Genomic DNA, 23,091 nt, shown 5'->3' with positions numbered 1-23,091 from the left:
TAAAGAAAAATCACAAGCCTAAGAGCTTTTAGGGAGGTGGAAAGACATTTAAATGAATCACAGAGGTAATGAAAACATTACATTTGGTACAAAATAATACAAACAGGTGGAACACCAGACATTTGAAACAAGAATAGCAATTGGTACAAAGATACTATGATTAGTTAAAAGTTACCCTGATTGTAATGTTCCAAGGAACACCTTCATATGTCTATGTACTTTTTTATCATTAGTAAAATGATGAATACTGTAAACATTAAGCATGAGCAAGGGTAGTAAATGAGAACACAAAAACACATTGAAACACAAAATTTATTTTTGTCATTTCCATACATTTTTAACCACTACTGCAATGTTACAGGCACAACACTACACATTACCGAATAAAATGATCTTACTGAGTTTTTGTCTTACACTAGTTGTATTGTGACCTATTTTCTAAAGTGAAAACCTTTTCCCATATGTTTTCAGCCGCACCTGAATGTACCTGGATGCAATCTTACATACAAGCTGTGTCTCGTGCAAATCTTCAATTCTGCATTCATTATGGAAGTCATGGTCAAGTTTAGGGAATGAATAGTTCACAATTTTTGAAGAACACACATGACAATCTTACTAATTAAATGCTTTTGCCTCATGTCACCACTAACAAACATTTGAAACAATTTTTCTGGGTGCTCCAATACAGAGTATACAGCATCCAATACAGAGTATACAGCATTACTTGTTTCAATAAGCTTGCCTCAGCTTACAAATTTTGTGAATGAGCTCTTTTCTGCAGTACTAAGAAGTGCATATGTTGCGTCATTACAAACAACGGTGGCCTAAGAATGTAGAGGCAGTCTTTACATGTAACTTGTTTTGAAACTGTGAGGGGCAACATACCCTGCAATGTAGTACAAAATGTTCTGCTTGTATGTGGAAAACACCTAGCGAAACAGTGTCCTTGTTATCTGAGAGTGTCACGGACGGGGCCGCAATTAGCACAGCTGGTGTTACAAGTTCAGGGCAAATAGCGATAGTGGCTGGCGCGACAACTGCTGCCGCCGCAGGTGCCGCTTACGGCGTTAAAAAATTAGTTGAATGTGTACAGAACAAAGGATATACTTTACCTGGCAGTGATTACGTAGGACCGGGAAATCCTATAAATATAGACGCACCGTGCAGTGGAGCAGATGCCATTGCTAAAGAGCACGACGTAGGATACGATAATCTGTTAAAGGAAGCAAGAGAACGACCCTTTACAGAAGAAGAGTTTAGACAACAAGTTCAACAGTTGGATGCAAAAGCTATAATAGATTTCGCAATTGACTGGAGTCATACACGAAATTGGCATTCCTTAGAAGAAGGTGCTATAGAAGATTTCAAAAAAGTTTGTGAAGGAATTGCATGCAACATTCGTGTAAAATATAAAGGAGGTGCTATTTTAAGACATACTCCATTACTGTTAATTTCTAATTCTCAGCCAATTGTATGTAGTCATCCAGATTTCAACAATGTCCGTGTGAGAACTATTAGGTGGAAAAAGTATGATGAATTGAAAAATGCAATAAAAAAGCCTTATCCTTTAGCTATCTTTTCATTATTGCAAATGTATAATATTCCTTATTAAATAAAAGACAAAAATGTGTACAATGTATAATTTTTATTGTCAATTATTACAACAAATACAAATAAATTTCAATTGTTACATTTCAGCTACAATTGTTTAATTTCATATTGCCCCTTATAAACAGATGATTCCTCATTCCTTTTTACATTAGACATATAAATCATATCTGATACTTGAACATTTGATACAGTTGCTCTAGGGTAATGTGTCTCTAGACCATCTGCATACACTGAACATTCTGCAATAACTTCAAACAACATTTGAGTATCAGTATATTTTGTAACATCACTATTTAAACTGCTTGTGCTTAAAGCATATGTAGGATTAATGCCTACATGAAGGCTCGGTTGAACATTTGTATCATGAAGTCTAATATTATACCCCGCAGAAGCAATATCAGCTTTTTCTATTAAATTATTATATCCCGATGCTTCTGCATTTGTCACTGGACTAACAGCTCCTACTAATTGTTCTTCCATTCTTGCTGGTTCAAAGGGGGTTAAAGAAAAACTATCACATGACATAAAAGGATTACAGTGCTTATCAGCATTAATATTATACCTTTGAATTACATTTTGAGCAGTACTTGTAATAGGAAAAATATCAACATTGGCTACTTTTGGAATTTTGAGGAAACCCAATGTTGGTGTATAAGTATAGTCAACAATAACACTTCCTGTTTGTGCATCGGCATCTACTTCAGAAACACAAGACTGTACACATTTCCAACCCCAATTATGTAAACCCTTATCTTTTGAGCTAGAAACACACGCATAATAATATTTCAAATTAATGGGTTGTCCAAATTGATGTGCAGGCACTTTAGTAAGAAACTCTGCTTCATCATTTCTATAACCATACCATGACTTCCAAATGGAATCAAACTTTCGTGTATGATCTATGGCAATTGTTTCCATAGGTGCATTTGCAGTAAATGCTGTAGGCTTTACATTAATATCCGGTATTTTCAAATTAATCCCTACACTTGTAATCATATTCTTATTTTGATTTAATGTTGCAAGTTCTGTATCACTTGAAATAGTCAGAAAAGCAATTCTAGGATTTCGTGCAATTACTTTTACAGAACAATGAACAATTCTACTACCATCAGGTAATAAATCGAATTCAGAAGGTGTCATATACAAAAATGGCCTATCAACGGGAATTTCTGCCAAAGGAGTAACCACGCATACTACCTTTTCATGTTCAATCACTTTATATGCTAAACCATATGTGAAAAATCTATGTACTTTGCGATATCTTGTAATATTACCAGTATCTAATATAGAAGGAGCAGGTAACGGATCAACACGAGTATTAGGAGAATCACCCAGTACGTTAGCAGATGGTGCTCCAGTCCCTGGTAACGTTTTTTTTTTTTTTTCTTAGATCCACCAGATTGAGCAGCTGCAGCCTGACGTTTACCTGAATCTACCTGCATTGGCGAACTCATACCTTCCTCACTATCAGAATAAGGTACTAAACGTTGTGGTTCAGAATGTTGTTGTGTTTCTTCTTGTCCGTCTTCGTCTTCTTCGCTGTCTGATACCTCGTGGTCGACGTGATGTTCGTTTACAGAACTTGTTCCAGTGGCTGAACCAGATGTTGATGGAGTACCCTCTTCAACAAGTGAGCACCATTTTTCTACTTTGTCTACAAACATACAAGAATCGTCTACAAGAGGACACTTTTGTGATTGGACGTCATACAGTCCTACAGGTACCATTGAACACACATTAAAATTTGTACACTTTCCCCCAACAGTGCTAACATTAGTGCCTAAAAGCAACGTGCGCATAGCACACTTCAACTGATATGAATTTGGGTTGTTATTCCAACCCCTCTAGATCTCACACACGAGAAGAAGAGTTCAATATGATCTTGGGAAAACTTATACATCAATAAATATTGCAGAGGAGAATTTTCCCTAGTCATTATTTCCAATGCAATGGCTCTAATCGAATGCATGTTCAAAATTATGCCAAAGGCAAAAGTATTTCTTGGGTGCTGCAGGAGAGAAACACCATTTACTTTTAAACTTCTTATATAAGATTCTGTCTTATGAAAAATATCAAGCCAATATGCCTGATTACTGAGTTTCAGGCTGGCTTTATATCCTGAAGCTAGAGGATTTCTGTAGTTAAAGACATCAAAAATTCTGTCTATAAATCTCAAAAACTCCACTGTTGCCTCACTACCATGGAATCTGGGATTGCCAGCTCTTCTAAAAAAAATCTATAGTATCTGCAACACTAGAACTGAGTGTTTGAACTGCTAAGCTGACATTCATCTTTTTACTAACATAATTAATATGTTGTCCTGACAACTTGTTAGCAAATGTCATGCCTTCCTCAATTAGCAACTCATTTAGTTCTTTTAAGTACTGAAACTTAATATGGCCATTTGTAGACTCTATAACACCTACTTCTGCTAATGCATTTCGAGCAAGTTTCACTAAATGACATATCCAAAACACAGTAAACATTGAGGTTTGGGTGAAGAGACTGAGAAGAAAAAAAGTTTTGATGAAAATTAATACTGCATCCCAATGAACGAACAGTACTTATATTAGTCCTTGTGCCACCACAAGTTACTGCCCAAATTCTGATGCCTGAATTGCTTAGCCTCTCCACAGCAGAGTTTATTAACTTTGCCTGCACACTGCCATCAAAGCCATTCACTAAAAAATACGCTACAGGACACTTAAATTTACCTTATATGGACACGAGCATAAAAACTAATGCCTCTGAAGTTTCTTTCACTTCTTTTGATTGTTCAACTTCTCCTCCAAAATCTGCAAAACCTGTATACCTCTTAGTTTCCTGGTCCCACACTACCTGTTTTCTAATTGCCATACTATCTATTATGAGGCTAGATCTTTTTAAATTCAGTCCTCACTTGATGGTTAAATTCAAAGTACCTGAACACATCACTTACATCGCCCGGATCACAATTCACAGTCTCTGCCCAACGAGAAATCAGTGATTTGTGAGGCAGAGGCATTAATGTCTGTAAATATTCATACGCTTTAGGAGAGTAAAAATACACTGTCATTGCAAACATTTTAATGTCTGTTTTGTACCTGTTTCCCTTGGATGACACACTATTATTCAACAAATTGCACACTAATTCCACCTGAGTCCCTGTTTGTTGATTCAGGAATTCATGCAGCTTCTCTGTTAGATGACCATTCTTTTTCAGAGTACTTATGATGTCCTTCATTGAATAGTTTTTCTTCTCTGTTCTCCTAATTTTTTCCTGCAGGCTCTTGATTTTTCTTCTCAGTGTCTCCACGACATCTGGTAAAAAACTTCATGTGTCAGTGGCCGTGTCAATCATTTCTATGTGTGTTTGAGATCCACATTCCTTCGATCTTTCACAACTCTGAGAAAACTGAAACAAGAATAGAATACAAGTAGTACAGGCATGAAACAAAGTTTGGCAAGTACTTATGAGAAAACATGTTTGTTTGAAAACAGAAACAATGTTCATGTGAAGTGACTTAACCTGTTCAATATAATCATGAGTTTCTACAGTAGGCTGTTGAGTTGTTATTCTAATCTGCCGCCTTGGTTGCTTTTCCTTGGACATTAAATGCGTCGGAAACGCAAACTGTGATGGCACTGTATCAGGCTTGAGATGCCTTCTCGAAGTACCAGGCCTTACTAAATAATCTTCTTCCAAGAAGTGATCTCCACACAAGAAACTAGCCCTTGTAGGCGTGAAACCTTTGCGTTTAGTGGCAATGACCCACTGTTTCAGAAAATCGCCTTTTTGCAGAGGAAACCCGTCCAAAACAGAAGACACATTGTATCGTGCAAGGCAACGACCAAGATATTTACGAGATTGTTGTCATTTCTTGACATTCAATTATTATCTGTGAAAAGTTAAGTTACTTTCCTTGTTCCACCGGTTCGTACAGTTGTATGCAGAGCACGAAATAACCATTTTACACTCACAACATACACTTCATTAACACCATGAGAAACTTTTTGCCTAACTAAAAGATGGCGGACGATATAAACAAACACTCCTGAGACGGCACGGATAAGCGCTATGGTCAAAGACAGAAGATGTACATCCAGTTAGTATGGAGACTGTGGTATGGAGATCACTGCTAAATTGTAATTGAGGATCTTTGCATTGCGCGGGTTGCAGAGAGATTATGAAATGATGTGAACCTGCGGTTTGTTTACAACAGGTGTTTGACAGCCAGTCGTCATTATTATATTATGATGTGAATTTAGCATTGTGAAGTGCAAGTATGCTTCGGTTCGGACAAGATCAAATTCGAGCCTCTAATTATTGTCAAATGTGAATCTGTATGTACATTTGACGTAGGGTATGTATTTGGTGTAATTTTTTTATGGTGAATTATTATTATCATATGAGATAACGTGTGTACTCCACCATAAGATTATGTGGTATGATATTTTTCCTATGCAAAAAAGAAAAAAATTGCTAATGGTGAGCTAATATCAGTAAAAGAACCCCAAGCAAAGTGTCACTGTGAGTAGTAACATCATTGTGAGAGTTTATAATCCCCAAGACATCTCGTATCCTTGCAAGTTGTCGATTGTAGATACCACAAATTAGGTAATAGTTCGTAATACAATGTAATACAAACATTGAAAACAAAGTAGTATAATTGCTGGAGTTCATCCAAGATCATCCTGCAGACACCTATTTAAAGAACTAGATATCTTCACTGTAGCCTCACAATATATGTATTCACTTATGAAATTTGTTATTAACAATCCGAACGAATTCAAAATATATATATATTTTGAATTCGTATATATATATATTTTTGTCATGTAATATTTTGTGTAATGTAATTTCTTGTATGGACACCTTTTATTAACCTGACACATTCCACATCATTATGAAGTGTCATATACATGATCTATGGAACAAGCACTAATCTAATCTAAGTAGGCTACATTCTTGCTTTGAGTCACTCTATATTTTCAAAAGAACTCCATATGTTTAAGAAAAGTCTTCAAAAATTGATGGTATTCCTGATTAGGTCATAAAGCAAATCATTACAGATATTTGTGTACTCCTGCCAGCCACAGTAAACAAATCTTTTCTGACAGACACGTTTTCTATCTATCTACCAATTGCCACAGTGGTCTCCTTCATCAGAAAGGAGACAAATCAGGAAACTGTAGACCAAGCACTTTATTTACAGACTTAACTAAAAATGTAGAAAATATAGTGTGTAACACGGTAATGAAATTTTTGGGTAAAAATAAAATTCTTATTGATGCCCAGCATGGCTTCAGGAAAGTAAATGTGCAACTACTGCCATCTATGATTTTTCTACAAAATACTCTGAAAATGGGGTGGGGGGGGGGGGGTAGGGGAACACTGAACTACAAAATATTTTCAGAGAAGCAATAAGCTGTTAGAGGTGCAGAATTGAAATCATTCAATGTGAACTATACAAAGAGGTAACAGAAATGATACATGTATTAAAGTTAAGTGCTAAGATGTATTCCTCAGATGCAAAAAAAACGAAAAAAGGGAGTTCCTCAAGCATACCATCTTGTACCAATCCTCTTCCTCGTGCATATAAATACCCTAGAGCTGAATATTGATTCATGTACAACTACCCTTTTGCAGACAACAAAAGCATGTTTCCTACAGCAAGCATCTTGAATCAACTGTAAGCAAAACTTCAACCCAACTAAATGGTTGGTTTAAGGTGAACAGGGGCTAATGATTAATGCAAAATGGCAACATTTCTAAACCTCTGATTAAAAAATGGTTCATGCAGCACCAAACTCCAACGGAACTGGACCCTCTCTGGAAAGCAAAATTTTCAAATATTGACTTCAAATTGTGTACTCATATAAATGAAATAAATATATCACTAAGGTATATTACAGCTTTGCTTTGTGTTCAGATTGCCTGTTTTTCCAATTCCATAGCATCCTTCAGTACAAAATTATATTCTGGGTTAACACATCACATAGTTCACTTTCTTAACTTAAAAAAAGAGCTGTGTGAGCAGTGCAGCATGCTCAACAGATTTGTACGAGAACCTGTTTCGAAATTCCCCATTCATTGCGCTACCCGCTAGCTATATGATGTGTATATTATTTATAGTTCCACATAATGAGATTTTTATGTAGTGTTCAAATTGTGAACACACTGTAATGTAATTAATATAAATAAACTTTGTAACTCCTTATTCACTTAATGGCTTTCGGCTACAGTGTCCTGTGAATTCTGGTATGTCCGTTACTTTCTATACCTTTTCTGTGGTGATAAGTAAATGCTTTTGATGCTTTTCACTTGTTTTGTATGCTGAAGTCCACTTCACTTCGAATTAATGGAGTATACATTAAATATTAGCCTATCTATCCTAGTGGAGAGTATGAATGGTTTCATTTTGTTCATGTGATGTTTAACATTCATGTTTCTCATGGTTATTATGTGTAGAGGGTATTGAACCAGCTGTGGCAATATTGCTACACCAACTGTTGTAGAAGGTAAAAGTGCTCTTACAGTGTCCAAGGCTTCTCTGTTTTGTGCTGATGTCGGCAACGACTGGCGTGTTGAATGACAGGAACTGAGATAAACAAATCATGACTCAGTTGTTGGTAGGCACTTGGAATGCCCATTCATAATTTCATATGGTTCATGTATAAAGTTAGCTGCAATTATGTTCTATTATATTGGAAATAACCACACCATCAGAATTTTCAGTAAAATGAGAATAAGGCATTCAAGTTGTTGCTACAACAAGGAATGTACATCTTGGACCATGCTACTCATCAGTCTATTGTGACAGTCATATTTTGCTTTTGAGATTCATTGGTTTTGCCAACTCAAAAGCCTGTTATCCCATTGCAACTTAATCCAGGTGTTGGACCACAAAGTCCATTCTGACAGCATAACTTCTTTTCTTGTATTCATAATCACTAATTTCCAAATTGTAAACTAACTTCTTTTCTTTTATTCATAATCACTAAATTTGCCAATTGACAATCAAACTGCCCCATTCCAACTTTACCCAGGCCTCAGGCTTCGCCACAACTGAGTCTGTTAGTGCATCTAGTTTCTTTCCTGTCACCAAATAAATACAAAAGTCAGTAACCAACTTTAAAATTCATGTCTCTGTACCTAAAACAAATGTAATTAATTCATATCTTCTACCAAAAGAAGTAATTACATTCAGTGATTTTCATAGGCTACTGTAAACTATGACCTGATTGGCTACGACCAGTGTCAGTGAATTTCCAACATCAGTATGCAGCATAACAGCTGCTGATGCTGTAATTGCGCTTCAGCTGTTTCAGAAACGTGCTTATAATGCTCACCTGTCTAAATCTATACTTTTCAAACCACTGTGAAGTGTGTGGGAGAAATACTTCCCATTATACCGGGCTTCCTCCCATTCCATTCACTTATGGACTGTGGGAAGAATGATGTCTTAAACACCTCTGTGCATTCTGTATTTAGTCTAATCTTGCCTTTGCAGGCCCTATGGGAGCAATATGTAAAGGGTTGCTATATATTCCAAGATTAGTCCTTTAAAGTTGGTTCTAGAAGTTTTGTGAGTAACTTTCCACAGAATGTTCTGTTTCTATCTTCAAATGTATGCCAATTCAGTTCTCTCAGCATCTCCATGACTTTTAGGTTAAACAAGACTGAGGCCATCCTTGCTGCCATTCTATACATTCGGCATCTCCTGTTAATCCATTTAATATGTGCCCCACAAACTCGAGCAATATTGTAAGATGGGCCACACAAGTGTTTTGTATGGCGTTGCCTTTGTAGACAATTGCATTTTCCAAGAGTTGTACCAGTTAAGCACAGTCTGCTACCTCCTATTCCTACGACTGATCTTATGTGATCATTCCATTTCGTATCTCCATAGTGGTTACACCAGATGTTTATATGAGTTGACTGATTCAAACTGTGACTCATTGATATTGTAGCGATAGAATACTGTTTTTTCATTTTATAAAGTGAAAAATTTTACATTTCTGAACACTGAAAGCAAGCTACTAACCTTTGTCACCAAGATGAAATCTCGTCAACATCTGACTAAATATTTGTGCAGTTTCTTTCAGACAGTAGTTCATTATGTGTAGATAATTGCATCATCTTCAAGAAATTTGAGATTACTATTGATATTGCCGACAAATTCATTAAATACAATGTGAACAGCAATGAACAGCAGTGAACTTCCATGGGGCACCTGAAGTTAATTCTACATCTATTGATGACTCTCCATCTGAGATAACATAATCTGTCTTCATGGAGAAATTCTCAATCCAGTCACAAACCTAGCTTGATACCACATATGACTGTATTAATTTGGTGCATAAGTTAGTAGCATTTTTGTTTTGCACGTTGGTATTCCAGTTGCTATGGGCTTATTTATTGATTATCATTTTTTATTTGTAGTTAACTGTTGCTATTTGAGTTTACGTATTGTTATTTTGTCATTTGGAGATAATGAGTCAGGCTGTGGATGCTAGAAAATGGAGAAATTGGAACATTCCCAACAAATTCTTCTGTTTGAATTCAATAGAAGGGTGACAGCAGTGGAGTGGAGAAGGTTAACAAGTCAGGTCTATGACTAACTCATGCTCTAAGCCAAAAAATCAGTGTGTAGCCATATGTGCATCTCTGCTTGCTCGTCATCAGTTATCTCATGAACAACCCCACCTATTCCTGTCCTGTATCTTTATTGGTGACAAGAAATTGCCTCTTTATGCTAACATAAGGAAAAGATAGGAATGGTTGAGCCCAAAAAAAGCAGCAAACCCCCCCCCCCCCATACAAAGATGACGTGCATTCATGAAGGATAATGACGTGCATTCATGAAGGATAATGTTACGCAACTGGTGGAGCCCTTAGGTGCTCTGCATTTGTTTGCTGAGTATGGGCTTGGTGGCCCCAGGGTTTATGAGCTGGGGACTGGTAAGCACTGCATGTCCCCTGTCACCTTAAGCTCAGGGCATGCTTCAGCGACCACTGTATGATGTGGCAGTGGAACTTTGTATGTCAGGGACACAGACCGCGAGGATGGAAAAAAAAAAAAAAAAAAAAAAAAAAGAACCAACCCTCAGTCTCAAGGTGTGCTGTGTGCTGATGATATGCATGGCTGTTGAGGTGGAACAGTTGTTAGGGGGCAACCTCTGAGGAATCTGCAGCACCTCGGTTGTATCAGGCTTACCTGGGCACACTATGTAGACTTTTGACTGTTAAGAGGTGAGAGGAAACCTTTGAGAAATTCTCCTCTTTTTACATTCAAAAGGGTTTAGAAGGTATAACAGTGACATTAAAATCAGTCAAGCAGTCACGAGATGGGACACTGTTGGTCAAAACTCTAATTCCCATTAAACAACGAACCTGCAGAAAGCGATAAGCCGTGGGAGTATTCCATTGGAACAGAGCTCCACAACACATTGAATTACAGCAGAAGTGTTGTGACATGCAAGAATTTTTGGACATTCCCAGAGAAGATCTGAAAGTTGAGTTAGCCCAGTGGGGAACAGTTGATATGCAGAATATCAAGGAAAGGGTGGATGACAATCTTTTCAAATCTGACTCCTTTGTCCTGACTTTCAGCAGCACAAAACTTCCAGAGCATGTTAAGGCAGGTTTCCTTCACCTCAGCGTGCGGCCTTATGTCCCCAACCCAGTGCACTTTTTCAAATGCTGGTGCTTTGTGCATACTACTCTTGGGTGTAAGGGAGAAGAAACTTGTGGCAAATGTGGTTAGGTCACCCACGAAGATGTTGCTTGTTGATCACCGTTGAAGTGTGTTAGTTCCTCTGGAGCTCTTCCTGCCTGGAGTCGAGACTGCAGTGTAAACCTTGAAGAACGGAAGATACAAGAGCGAAGGGGACAAAGCACATCCCACATAATGAAGCCAAAAAAATGTATAAAGCCATGATGCCACCAACACTCGCCACATCCTTTGCTTCAGTACTGAAACGAGCCAGTGCAGCGAGTCGATGTTACACAAACAGAGGCTGCCAGTTTCAGTGTCAGCACTAGTACCTGCATTTGTCAATGCACTTGTGCTACTGCAGGCATTTCGAGGTCCCCCCTCCCCTCCAGAACTTCAGAAAAGGCCTTGGTTGCTGACATTGTTGGACTTCCTTTTCCACCAAAGATCAAGTCTTGTCCACCGTCTAGCACTGCACTACCACTTCTGTGGATGTGGCTCTGAAGCCACCTGAAGCTTGAAGTCGAAGGCAAAGAATCATCCACTGAAGAAGAAAGGATGTATAGTGTCTGATGATGATGATGTCATCCTGTCTGATGCCTATCTTGAATCTTCTTCAGAGGCAATGGACCTTGATGTCGGACTGAGCTACCACCCACTGTGAGCTCCCCTCCCCGCCAGAAAGCCAGGATGAAAATGCTACCCCTGTGATAGATGGTTCCCATATTACAGTGGAAGTTTAGTGGAGGAAAATCCTAGAACAGGAATGCCCCCTGTGCTTGTATCTGCAGGAAATGCATTTTAAAGTGTGTGGTGCGCTGTACTGTGAGACTATACGCTCTATTGCAAAAATTACCTGACTGGGGAAAGGGCCAAGGGAGGGGTCACTGTGTTTGTCAATAATGCACACCACTCCTCTGCTGTCCTCCTGGCTACTGACCTGCAAGAAGTTGCCATTAAAAAACGTGTGTTGGAAGATCACAGTTTGCTCCCTGTATCTAATTCTGCGTGATGTGATAGACTCTGAGGCTGTCACATATCTTATGGAACAACTCCCCTTGCATTTCTCCTACTGGGAGACTTCAAAGCCCATCATGTTTTGTGCGGCTCGACTTCTAGTTGTCCTTGGCGTCAGGTTTTGGAGAGCCTCATGACATCTCATGAGCTGTGCATCCTCGGCACAGGTACTTCCACCTATTTTTGTGCTGCTACTGGGTCATTGTCAGCCATCAGCCTCTTCTTTCTGCTCTCCAGCCCTTGTAGACTGTGCAGCGGGAAGTCACTGATGACCTTCGTTCCACCAACCTAGTTCCTACTCCACATTCGCCTGCTGCGGAAGGGGGGGGGGGGGGTAGCATTACCTGAAGAGAAGCCACAAAAATGGATGGTCAGTAGGGCTAACTGGGTGCTGTTCAACCAGTGGTCTGTATTTGAACACTGTGACAGTATCCAGGAATGGGTGGACCACATTACATGAATGACCCATCATACCACTGACTTATTCATCCCAAAGCCTTCAGCTGATCTTCGGAGGCAACTTGTATCTTGGTGGACTGGTGAGTGTCACCTAGCAATCTGGGCCAGGCGTGTGTTTTTTCTACGGTTTAAGTGCTGCCTGACAGCAGAGAACCTCACAGCATTTCATGTCGCAAGAGCCACGGCTTGACATGTAATTAAGGAAAACAAGAAAAGGCCATAGCAAGTGTTCCTGGCCTTCATCAACCGTTCCACTTGTTCTACAAAAGTATGAGAAGCCATCTGCAGGATTTATGGTAAACACAGCCGGTTAACCAGTAGCAGCAGTGCTGAAACGGGTGTCTCCAAACAAAGCTCAGGGGCATTGCTCAGATGATGGCAGAGCATCTTACAACTCCCCTTTCTCCATTTGTGAGCTGGAGTCAGCAGTGTCTGATACTCATGACACTGCACCAAGTCACAACCAAATTTATCCTACATGGCAGACAGCCAACTTCCCTGATTCCTAGAGACAGGCAATTCTGATACCTCTCCTCAAACCAGGAAAGTACCACATGTGCCCCGGTAGTTACTGGAACATTGCCTTAACAAGCTGTTTAGGAAAGACCCTGGAGTGTATGGTTACCCATTACCTTGTCTGGTTGTTTTTAGAAACCAGGCAACTCCTTAGCTGCTCTCAGTGTGGATTCCGGAGATTTTGGGCCGCTGTTGACAACCTGACCCTACTAGAGGCAGCTATTCAGCAGGCTTTCCTGTGTGAACATTACTTTCCTGGCATATTCTTTGATATCGGTAAGGTGTTCAACACTACTTGGAGACACAGTATTCTGGTCCCACTCCATCAGTTGGGCTTTTGTGGCCAGCTCCCCATTTTCACATGGTCCTTTCTGTCATTGTTTTAGGTCTTGAGTTGGTGACATGCTGTCAGATAATTTGGAATAGAAGAATGGTGTTTCTCAGGGCAGTGTTTTAAGTGGTACCCTCTTTGCCATAGTCATCAACAATCATCACATATGTGGTACAGAGTTCTGTAAAGTGCTCCTTAAGAGTGTGATGATGATGATTATGTTTGGTTTGTGGGGCGCTCAACTGCGTGGTTATCAGCGCCCGTACAATTACCCAATCTTTGCTCAGTCCAATTTCGCCACTTTCCTGGATGATGATGAAATGATGAGGACAACACAAACACCCAGTCATCTCGAGGCAGGTGAAAATCCCTGACCCCGCCGGGAATCGAACCCGGGACCCCGTGCTCGGGAAGCGAGAACGCCACCGCGAGACCACGAGCGGCGGACCCTTAAGAGTGTGTGTGTGTGTGTGTGTGTGTGTGTGTGTGTGTGTTTGTGCGCACATGCATATTTTAATTGTTCTTGTCATATTTGTAATTTACCCAACTTGCTTCTGAGGGACACCGTTCTACATTTTAAAGACTCAGTGAGGTTTCTGGGCCTCATTTTTTACTCCAAATTATCATAGTTACCACACCCAAAGGAACTGAAAGCCAGAGCCCAGAAGGTACCGAATATCATAAAGTGCCTTAGCCACAGGCCTTGGGCAGCAGACAGGGGTGTCTGCTCCAGTTTTATAGGGCTTTTGTGCATTCACAGCTATACTATGAATACACAGTGTATCCGTCAGTGAGGCCTTTCTACCTGAAGATTATTGATGTCATCCACCATGAAGGGATTAGGCTGGTCACAGGTGCTTTGGAAGACCAGCCCCACCCCCAGTTTCTGTGCTGAGGCTGGGAAACCACCACTCACCATCCGGCGACAGCTCCTTGTGGTGCAACAGACTCGCAAGTTCCTCACATCTCTCACTTGAGCCACTTACCATACTGTTGCTTGTCTGCATGTGGAATGCCTTTTCCCCAATCATGCATGAGCAACAATGCTGTTTAGGACCTGAGTGCAACAAGTGCTGGAATCACTCGGTGTGTGGAGCATGTCCATCCCAAATCCAGGGTTTTAACTGCTTGCCACTGTGGTCACTGCAGCGGCCCAGTATAATTTTAGATTTAGTGCAGTACAGGCGGGCTTAATCTCCTGCTTCTGTTTTTAATGCAATATTTCCTGATATTTTGTGTGAGCACCACAAGTGTGTACCTGTCATTACAGATGGGTCTAAACAGGGGACTCTGTTGGTTGCTCTGTTGTTTTCCTGAATCGTGTTGTCAGGGTCCGGCTGTCTCAAGACTTTACTGTCTTCGATGCAGAATTATATGTGAACTTTGGGCTCTGGAGGAGATGGGATATTCTTCCAGTACTAAATTTCTTGTCTGTTCCAATTCTCTGAGTGCTCTTCACTCTCTACAACATTTGTACTCAGTGCATAAAGTAGCACAGATTGTCCAGGATGCCTGCCTCCCATTACGACGACTGCAGAAGGAGGTGTCTTTCTGCTGGGTACCAGGACACATGCGTATTGCGGGGAATGGAAGGACAGATTTAACAGTGAAGGTGGTGTACCATGATCCTCAGTTATTTTAGTTTGCCATCTCCCTGCATGCTCTAATCTTTCTGTTGATATCTGGAGTCTTTCATCGGTGGGAGGATGAGTGGCTGGAAGTGACAGAGAATAAGCTCTGTTCAGTAAAGCCCATGATGCGTCCGTGGCGTACCTCCTTCCAGCCACGTCGATGGGATGAGGTCCTCCTTACTTGTTTGTGCATAGGCCAGAGCTCTATAATGCATAACTTCTTGCTCCAGTCTGAGGACCCTCCAGATGCTTGTAGTCTACAGATCACTGTGTGCCACATTTTACTGGACTGTGTTTTATTTTCTGACCAGTGGGGCACAGTGGATTTGCTGATGTATTTGTCCTCTATTTTAGGAAACATTCAGATGAATGTGATTAGAGTTTTAAAGTTTCGTGAACTGTCCAGTATTTTTCCCAAGATATCAGAGAGATGATTTTAATATGTTAACAGGTTGGCTGGCTCACACATGTTTTTTGTAAGTGGTCTGCCAGTGACATTTTCTTGTTTCTTTTTTTAGTTCATTTGTCATTTTACTTGTGTTGTAATCTCATATATAGCACCGTTCGCTCTTTTTCTGCTGTCTTACTGCATGTGAGATAGAGTGATTGTGTGGTCAATTCGAGTGAGGTGGGAGTAGTTTTCCTCCTTACTGTATGACAATTTTGGTGGAGCAGTAATGGTGTGGTGTGCTATGAATAGCTTCCCCAAGGTGTAATCATCACTGCTGACATTTATTGTCAACAAGCAACAAGTGAGACATCTTGCGGTGCACCCCAAGAACAATGACCAGGAAGTCTGTGTGAAGTGACGCGACTCCACGATAATGCCTGCCTGCATTCTATTGGAGTGACAAAAAACACTATACAGGATCTGGGTTGGGAAGTTATTCCACACCCACCTTATTCACCTGAACTCGTGCCCTCAGATCTTCATCTTTTCCACTTTCTCTCAAACATCCTTCAAGGAACTTCCTTTTCGGGACAAAATGCGTTCTGAACATGGCTTGATGAGTTCTTTGCCTCGAAACCACATGATTTCTATTGTTGCAGAATTGAAAAGTTACCCTAGCTTTGGCAGACTGTTGTAAATAGTGAAGGAGAATGTATTATTGATGACTGAAGTCTCTGTTATGTGTATCTGTTCTGTTTATTAAATTTATGGAGAAACAATACACATTTGTGTACCAACCTGAGGCTTTGGATGGTAAGTGTACTTGTGGTACTGAGTCAAATGCCTTTTGGAAGTCAAGAAACGCAGTATCTAGCCTAGTTGACTGGCTTGATCCATAACTTTCAGTATATCTTGGGAGAAAAGCACAAGTTCAGTTTCACATCATGAATGTTTTTGGAATACATGCTAGTTCGCATGGAGGAAGTCATTCTGTTCAAGATACTTCTTCACATTTAAGCTCGGAATATGTTCTAAGATTCTGCAACAAATGGTTGTCAAGGATATTGGGTGGTGGTTTTGTGGATCACTTTTGGTGCCATTGTTGTAGATACACGTGACCTGTGCTGTCTTCCAACTACTGGGCACAGTGTTTTGTGTGACTGATTTTTGGTGTGTTATGTTTAACAAAATGGCTAACTCAGCTGCAGTTCAGTATAGAATCTGATAGAGATCCCATCAGGCCCTGGAGCTTTGTTTTGTTTTACATATGTCAGCTGTCTCTCAATGTCACTGACACTAATATTCATTTCACTTTTTCTTGCAGAAGTACAAGAATTGGGGCGCAGCACTCATGGGTTTCCCTTTGTAAAGAAACATTTGAAAACAGAGTTAAGCAGTTCTGCTTTTGCTTTGTACCTTCAGTTTCAATTCCTTTCTCGTCCATGAGTGAATGTCTGGGCACTATCTTTGATACCACTAACAGCCTTTACATATTATCAGAATTTCCTCTGGTTTTGAGAGACATGCTACAATAATATTCTGCTACGGTTTAGTTGCTGAAGGCTTCATGCAGTACCCTCTTGACAGCGAAACACATTTCATTTACCATCTCTCTGTCTATAACACTAAGCCTTGTTTTATGTCTATTATGCAATAATCTCGTTTTCTTAAAACTTCCTTTATCATGATTGTTTACCATGGAGTGTCCCTTCCTTCATGAACAAGACTATGGCCGCGACTATGTCAGTCAATTTTACAGTGGAGATCGCTGTACGTGTCACTGAAATCTCCTGGCGAAGATCCTCCAGCATGCATGGCTTATGTCGATAGATATTATCTTTCACAGTTCCCCACAAGTAAAAGTCCATAGGTGTTAGACCTGGTGACTGTGGAGGGAACTCAATGGGCTCGCTTTGACCAATCCAATGCCCCGGAAAATTGTCATCCAGGAAACCTCGTATGGCTAGGTGGTAGGGTGATGATGTCCTGTCCAGTTGGTAGAAGACCTCTTCATCAGCTCCATAAAGCGCACGTATACCTGGCAAAATTGATTGACGTAACATTTCCAGGTCCACTTCTCTAGTGACAGTAGCATCAAAGATGAAGGGTCCTACTAAGCCCCTAGATGATAGTCCGCACCACACATGAACCCCTGGTAGATTGACCACTTTATCCACATAAACATGCGGATTTCCCAGTGCCTAGCACACACTGTTATGCCGATTAATGGTTCCATCAAGTTTAAATTGTGCCTTGTCACTCCACACTGCCTTTGTCACAAATTGTTCATCATCAGTTACCATTTGCTGATACCATTTACAAAATTGCATTTGGCGATCAGGATTGTCATTATTAACCGTGTGCAGTAGTTGTGGAATGTCAACTTTCCACTTTGCAGCTTTCAGAATTCTTTGTACACTTGTACTGCTAACCCCCACTTCACGTGCGCAGTGCATAGCAGACTTCTGTGGAGAATTAACAAATGTTTCCAACATGAGAGCTGACGAAGCAGGACTTGTAGATGTGTGCTGTCTTCCTGATCTTCCTTTGTGAATATCACAACTCGTTCCATGCATTTCAAACTTGGCAATGATGCATTTAATTGTTAGGTGGGTTGGTGGTTCTGTTTCAAAAACCCGCCTCCACTGATGTTGCAATTCAACGGTGTTATCCAAATTGAAAAACCACTCCACAATACATTTTCGTTGTTCGTATGTCAAGCGTGCTACAGCCATCTTGTTTTCTCAATACCGAGATGAAAGTACTAACAGCTGTTGAGCCAAAGACCATACTACACCACACTCATAACTCAAATTGAAAGACAATATCGATATCTCGATAGAGCCTGTCTAAGAGTGTATACATTTTTCTGGTGGACTCTGTAGTTCAAAATTATATAAATCATGGATCAGTGATACAGTGTACCTCATACAAGTTTTGAACACTGTGGAAGTAAATTGGCCTATAATGTGAAGCATCGTCATCTAGCACTCAGTCACAAATGTTTTAATATATTCTTGTTTTATGTTTTATTTTTTACATGATGCTTTACATGCTACTGTGAAGTACCAGGTGTGATAGGTGTCTTTGTTTTTTGTTTGTTCCTCCAGATTTCCACTGTTCACAGTGTTAGACTCCTAGTTATCGGAGTGTTTTGAGCACTTAATGCTTTGTCAGTCTATTTGTATTTGCATTCTTTCTTCATTAATCTTTACCCAAACTTTCTGTGGTTAGTAGGATGCAAATCCCATTCAGAGGTTAGTCCTTGCATTTGGCAAAAAGAGTTATGTCATTTTTTTGTACCATGGCTTTGGTATCTGTATCTCATTGCAATTTTATTCTCTTTCTATTTTTTATTCAGTTGCTTCATTGCTTCTTAAAAAAAGCTAGTCAACAGTGATGATAAATTACAACCATTCTTTACATTTGCTGTAATGTGAACTTGTTTTGTGATTTCAAGCTTTTATTACTCCCACTTTCATTTCTTTATATTGTGATTTTCATTATTGTTTCATGAATAAAGGAAAGCATTCAGATGCAGTCAGCGGAAGCGGCAGCTGCAGCAGAGTTCAGCCGCTTGCGGCCACTCTGCACAGCTGTTATGAAGGATCCAACATTGGACAATATAATGAAACTGAACACTGTCTTATTGGGCTGCCCACGGGAAGCATTGCAGGCCCTACAGGCATATGTGATGTTTCCATTGGAAGCTCATCTCCGCGCACCACAGACAAGGTAGAATGTAGTTTTGTTTTTCCTGTTTTGAGAATACATAGTCATTCGTGCTTTGAGAGTATATGGCCAATCATTGCTCCAGATATATTTCTACATCTATACTCTGCAAACCAATGGGTAGTGCATGAAAGAGGGTAATTCCCACTGTACAACTTATTAGAGCTTCTTCCTATTCTGTTTGGGTATTCACATGTGATTACTTAAGTAGCACTGTGCATGCTGTAAGTAGTCCAGTTTTGTCTTCATGGTATATACATACTTGCTGAAGATTATCTTTAGATTCCTCATTTAATGTTGGTTCTTGAAATTATGTAAATAAGTTTTCATGGGGTAATTTGCGTCTGTCTTTAAGCATATGTCATTTCAGTTGCCTCTGCATCTCTGTGACAATCACTTGTGTATCAGACAAACCTGTGACTATTTGTTCTGCACTTGTTTGTATATATTCAATGTCCCGTGCAAGTCGTATTTGGTATGGGGCCCTTACACTGAGCAATATTCTAAGATGGGTCACACGTATGTTCTGTAAGCAAGCCCATTTGTAGACCGATTACATTTTCCTAGTATCCAACGTATGAACCGAAGTCTACCACCTGCTTTACCTATGACTGAGCTTTTTTTGTTCCATTTCATATCCCTACAAATTGATACAGCCGTATGTGTTTGCTGATTCCTGTTGTGACTTATTTATATTGTAGTCATAGGACACTAGATTTTTCCACTTTCCAAAATATACAGTGTAATATTTCTGAATATTTAAATTAAATTGGCGAGCTTTGCGACACTTTGAAATCTTTTCAAGATTTTACTCGCTCTTTTTACACACATAGTTTTGTGAAAGCTATTTCTCTGACTGTATGTTAAATTATTATGATGCAAAAACATTCCAGTCAGTAACATTTATTACTCATAATATTTCACGATTAATACGTGTAAGTATAGTGATCGGCTATGGATTACATATGGAACCTTTCTTACTTTTTCATTCTAACCAAAATGGACGCACTGCAAATGAACTCGTAAAGAGAAACTTACGTTTTAAGTAAAATAATTCTGGGTTAAATGTTTAGGTTGCGCGGGTGTGAGTTGGTGAAGCCAGCAAATATGACCTGACTGAAAGCAAGTCTTTGGAGAGAGGTTGTGGTGAAACTTCCTGCCAGATTAAAACTGTGTGCCAGACCGAGACTCGAACTCGAGACCTTTGCCTTTCGCGGGCAAATGCTCTACCAACTGAGCTACCCAAGCACGACTCACGCCCCATCCTCACAGCTTTACTTCTGCCAGTATCTGTGAGGATGGGGCGTGAGTCGTGCTTGGGTAGTTCAGTTGGTAGAGCAGTTGCCCACGAAAGGCAAAGGTCCCGAGTTCAAGTCTTGGTCCGGTACACAGTTTTAATCTGCCAGGAAGTTTCATATCAGCGCACACTCCGCTGCAGAGTGAAAATCTCATTCTGGAAAGGTTGTGGTGTTAGCATATCTTGAGGTCTAGGGTAGATTGGAAGATGATAGATTGATTGTGAGTTTTGCGAGCCAGTGAAAGTGATGTAAGGAACAAATTCACTACAATTACTGAACTGTTAAAAATCATTATTTGGGCTGTATACCATGTGCCACATAATTATTTTATTATTATGAATAATATATTGTTAACTTTGAGGATGAAAGCTATTGTTTTTCCAGGTACATTGCAAATTCTATGGTTGTATTCATTTCAGAATTTGGCATAGTTACTTCAACTCCTAACTCTGAAACTAAACATCTGTCTGCTGCTTTCTCATTGGGCACTTTAAAACAGCTGTAGACACACTTGTTTATGTTTCCATCACTTCAAATGGCATTTGCTGCCATCATTGCTTCACAAGACACACAAATAATGACAATGCCTGTGATCTGAATTCTTAGCACTATATTTGGTGGAATCCATAGAGAACCAGTCTCATAACAGAAAAATGATCGAATTAGGAGGGAGTAGGATAGAAGAAACCTCATCAATAACGAATTGTGATGCTTCATTGCTTAAATACCTGTTATCATAGAGTCTATAGTGAATACGGTTGATGTTAGTGGACTGTGTAAAAGTAGGAGTCCCTATGCCATATGGTTTAAATTAGGGTTAAGGTTGTTTAATATTTACCACTAGTAGCAATGGATGGTGCCACTAAATGGAAAGAATCTTGAGAAACCCTTTGGTGGCTTAGTTCAACAAGAGATTCTTGAACTAGGAGCAGATCAGTACCACAAGTCCTCCGTAACTTATCAGTTTGGGGTATTCCTCAGTGAATACTGTTTGGCATGACTAGAGTAGCGCACAAAGAAAAAAGTACTCAGCCTTAAAAGTGTGCTATGAGCTGATGGGGTGGGTGGGTGATGTGAGGAAACAGTTTGTGGTAACAGCCGGGGAACATCACACCTCAGTTTTAGGATTTTCTATTATTTGAAAGATGGAAAAACTGATGCAAGCTGACCTTGGGGAAGATCATTTTGGATTCTCTAGGAATGTAGGAACATGAAGCAATACTGACTCTACGACTTCTCATAGAAGATAGGTTAAGGAAAGGCAAGCCTATTATGTTTATAGCATTTGTAGATGTAGAGAAAGCTTTTGACAGTGTTGACTGGCGTACTCTCTTTCACATTCTAAAGGTGGCAGTGGTAAAATATAGGGAGCGAAAGGCTATTTACAATTTGTACAGAAACCAGATGGCATTTAGAAGAGTGGAGGGGCATGAAAGGGAAGCAGTGAAGGGAGTGGGACAGGGCCTATCCCTGATGTTATTCAATCTGTGTATTGAGTGAGTAGTAAAGGAAACAAAAGAAAAATTTGGAGAAGGAATTAAAGTTCAGGGAGGAGAAATAAAAACTTTCTAATACATGAATATCTTAACAGAGACTGTTAAGCCAGCTTAAGTAAAAATGTCTGTTAGATTTCAGTTTTGACGGCACTTGGTCACAACAGTCAAGATTAGGATATTTTGTGTATGAACTATTTATTAATAGTGCATAACAATGTTTCATTCTGACAGTGTGTTAATTCTGTAAATATTAGCTGTTCCAATTTACCGCATTGTATTCACCTATTTCGACAATCTCCTGACAAATGATCAGGGTAGTAAGTGTTATATTCAAATGTTTTATGTTTTTGTTATACTTTGACATGTTCCACACCCACGAGAATAATCTCATTTTTTGTGTCTATGGAACAAAAACCGAATCTAATCTAATCTGATGTTTGCTGATAACATTGTAATTCTGTCGGAGACAGCAAAGGACTTGGAACAGCAGCGTAACAGAATGGACAGTGTCTTGAAAGGAGAATATAAGATGAACATCAACTAGGATAATGGAATGTAGACAAAGTAAATCAGGTGATGGTGAGGGAATTAGATTAGGAAATGAGACTCTTAAAATAGTAGATCAGTTTTGCTATTTGGGCAGCAAAATAGCTGATGATACAAAATGTAGACAAGCAAAGGCAAAAAATCCATTTCTGAAGAGAAATTTGTTAACATCGAGTCTAGATTTAAGCATCAGGAAATCATTTCTGAAAGTAATTGTTTGGAGTGTAGCCATGTTGTTGTTGTTATGGTCTTCAGTCCTGAGACTGGTTTGATGCAGCTCTCCATGCTACTCTATCCTGTGCAAGCTTCTTCATCTCCCAGTACCTACTGCAACCTACATCCTTCTGAATCTGCTTAGTGTATTC

At 39.7% G+C, this 23,091-nt stretch overlaps 2 protein-coding genes across 3 annotated transcripts in view; one reads left to right on the top strand and one right to left on the bottom strand.

Moving 5' to 3' along the window:
- Positions 1–1,698: 1,698 nt before the first annotated feature.
- On the bottom strand, positions 1,699–5,695 carry LOC126158939 (uncharacterized). The gene is made up of 2 exons (XM_049916477.1): positions 5,120–5,695; positions 1,699–5,005 (listed from the first exon to the last, which is right to left on the bottom strand). The coding sequence occupies exon 2, from the start codon at positions 2,749–2,751 to the stop codon at positions 1,699–1,701; it is 1,053 nt and encodes a 350-aa protein (XP_049772434.1). The 5' UTR covers positions 2,752–5,005; positions 5,120–5,695.
- Positions 5,696–5,723: 28 nt separating this feature from the next.
- Positions 5,724–23,091, top strand: part of LOC126162706 (TELO2-interacting protein 1 homolog) — a 151,801-nt gene continuing 134,433 nt past the window's right edge. The window contains exons 1-2 of one of the 2 annotated variants that reach the window (XM_049919364.1): positions 5,724–5,954; positions 19,178–19,389. In XM_049919364.1, the coding sequence (XP_049775321.1) occupies positions 19,190–19,389 (200 nt within the window). In that variant the 5' untranslated portion in view covers positions 5,724–5,954; positions 19,178–19,189. The remainder of the gene's footprint in view (positions 5,955–19,177; positions 19,390–23,091) is intronic. The other variant, XM_049919363.1, reaches the window with a different exon arrangement.

Source organism: Schistocerca cancellata, chromosome 2 (assembly GCF_023864275.1).
Source record: "Schistocerca cancellata isolate TAMUIC-IGC-003103 chromosome 2, iqSchCanc2.1, whole genome shotgun sequence".
Taxonomy (NCBI): domain Eukaryota; kingdom Metazoa; phylum Arthropoda; class Insecta; order Orthoptera; family Acrididae; genus Schistocerca; species Schistocerca cancellata.
The sequence above is the reverse complement of the archived record's forward strand: the minus strand, read 5'-3'. Positions and strand labels throughout refer to the sequence as shown.

Bases quoted from the DNA above. Each gene is read 5' to 3' on its own strand.
- LOC126158939 (XM_049916477.1), bottom strand. From the start codon at position 2,751: ATGACACCTTCTGAATTCGATTTATTACCTGATGGTAGTAGAATTGTT.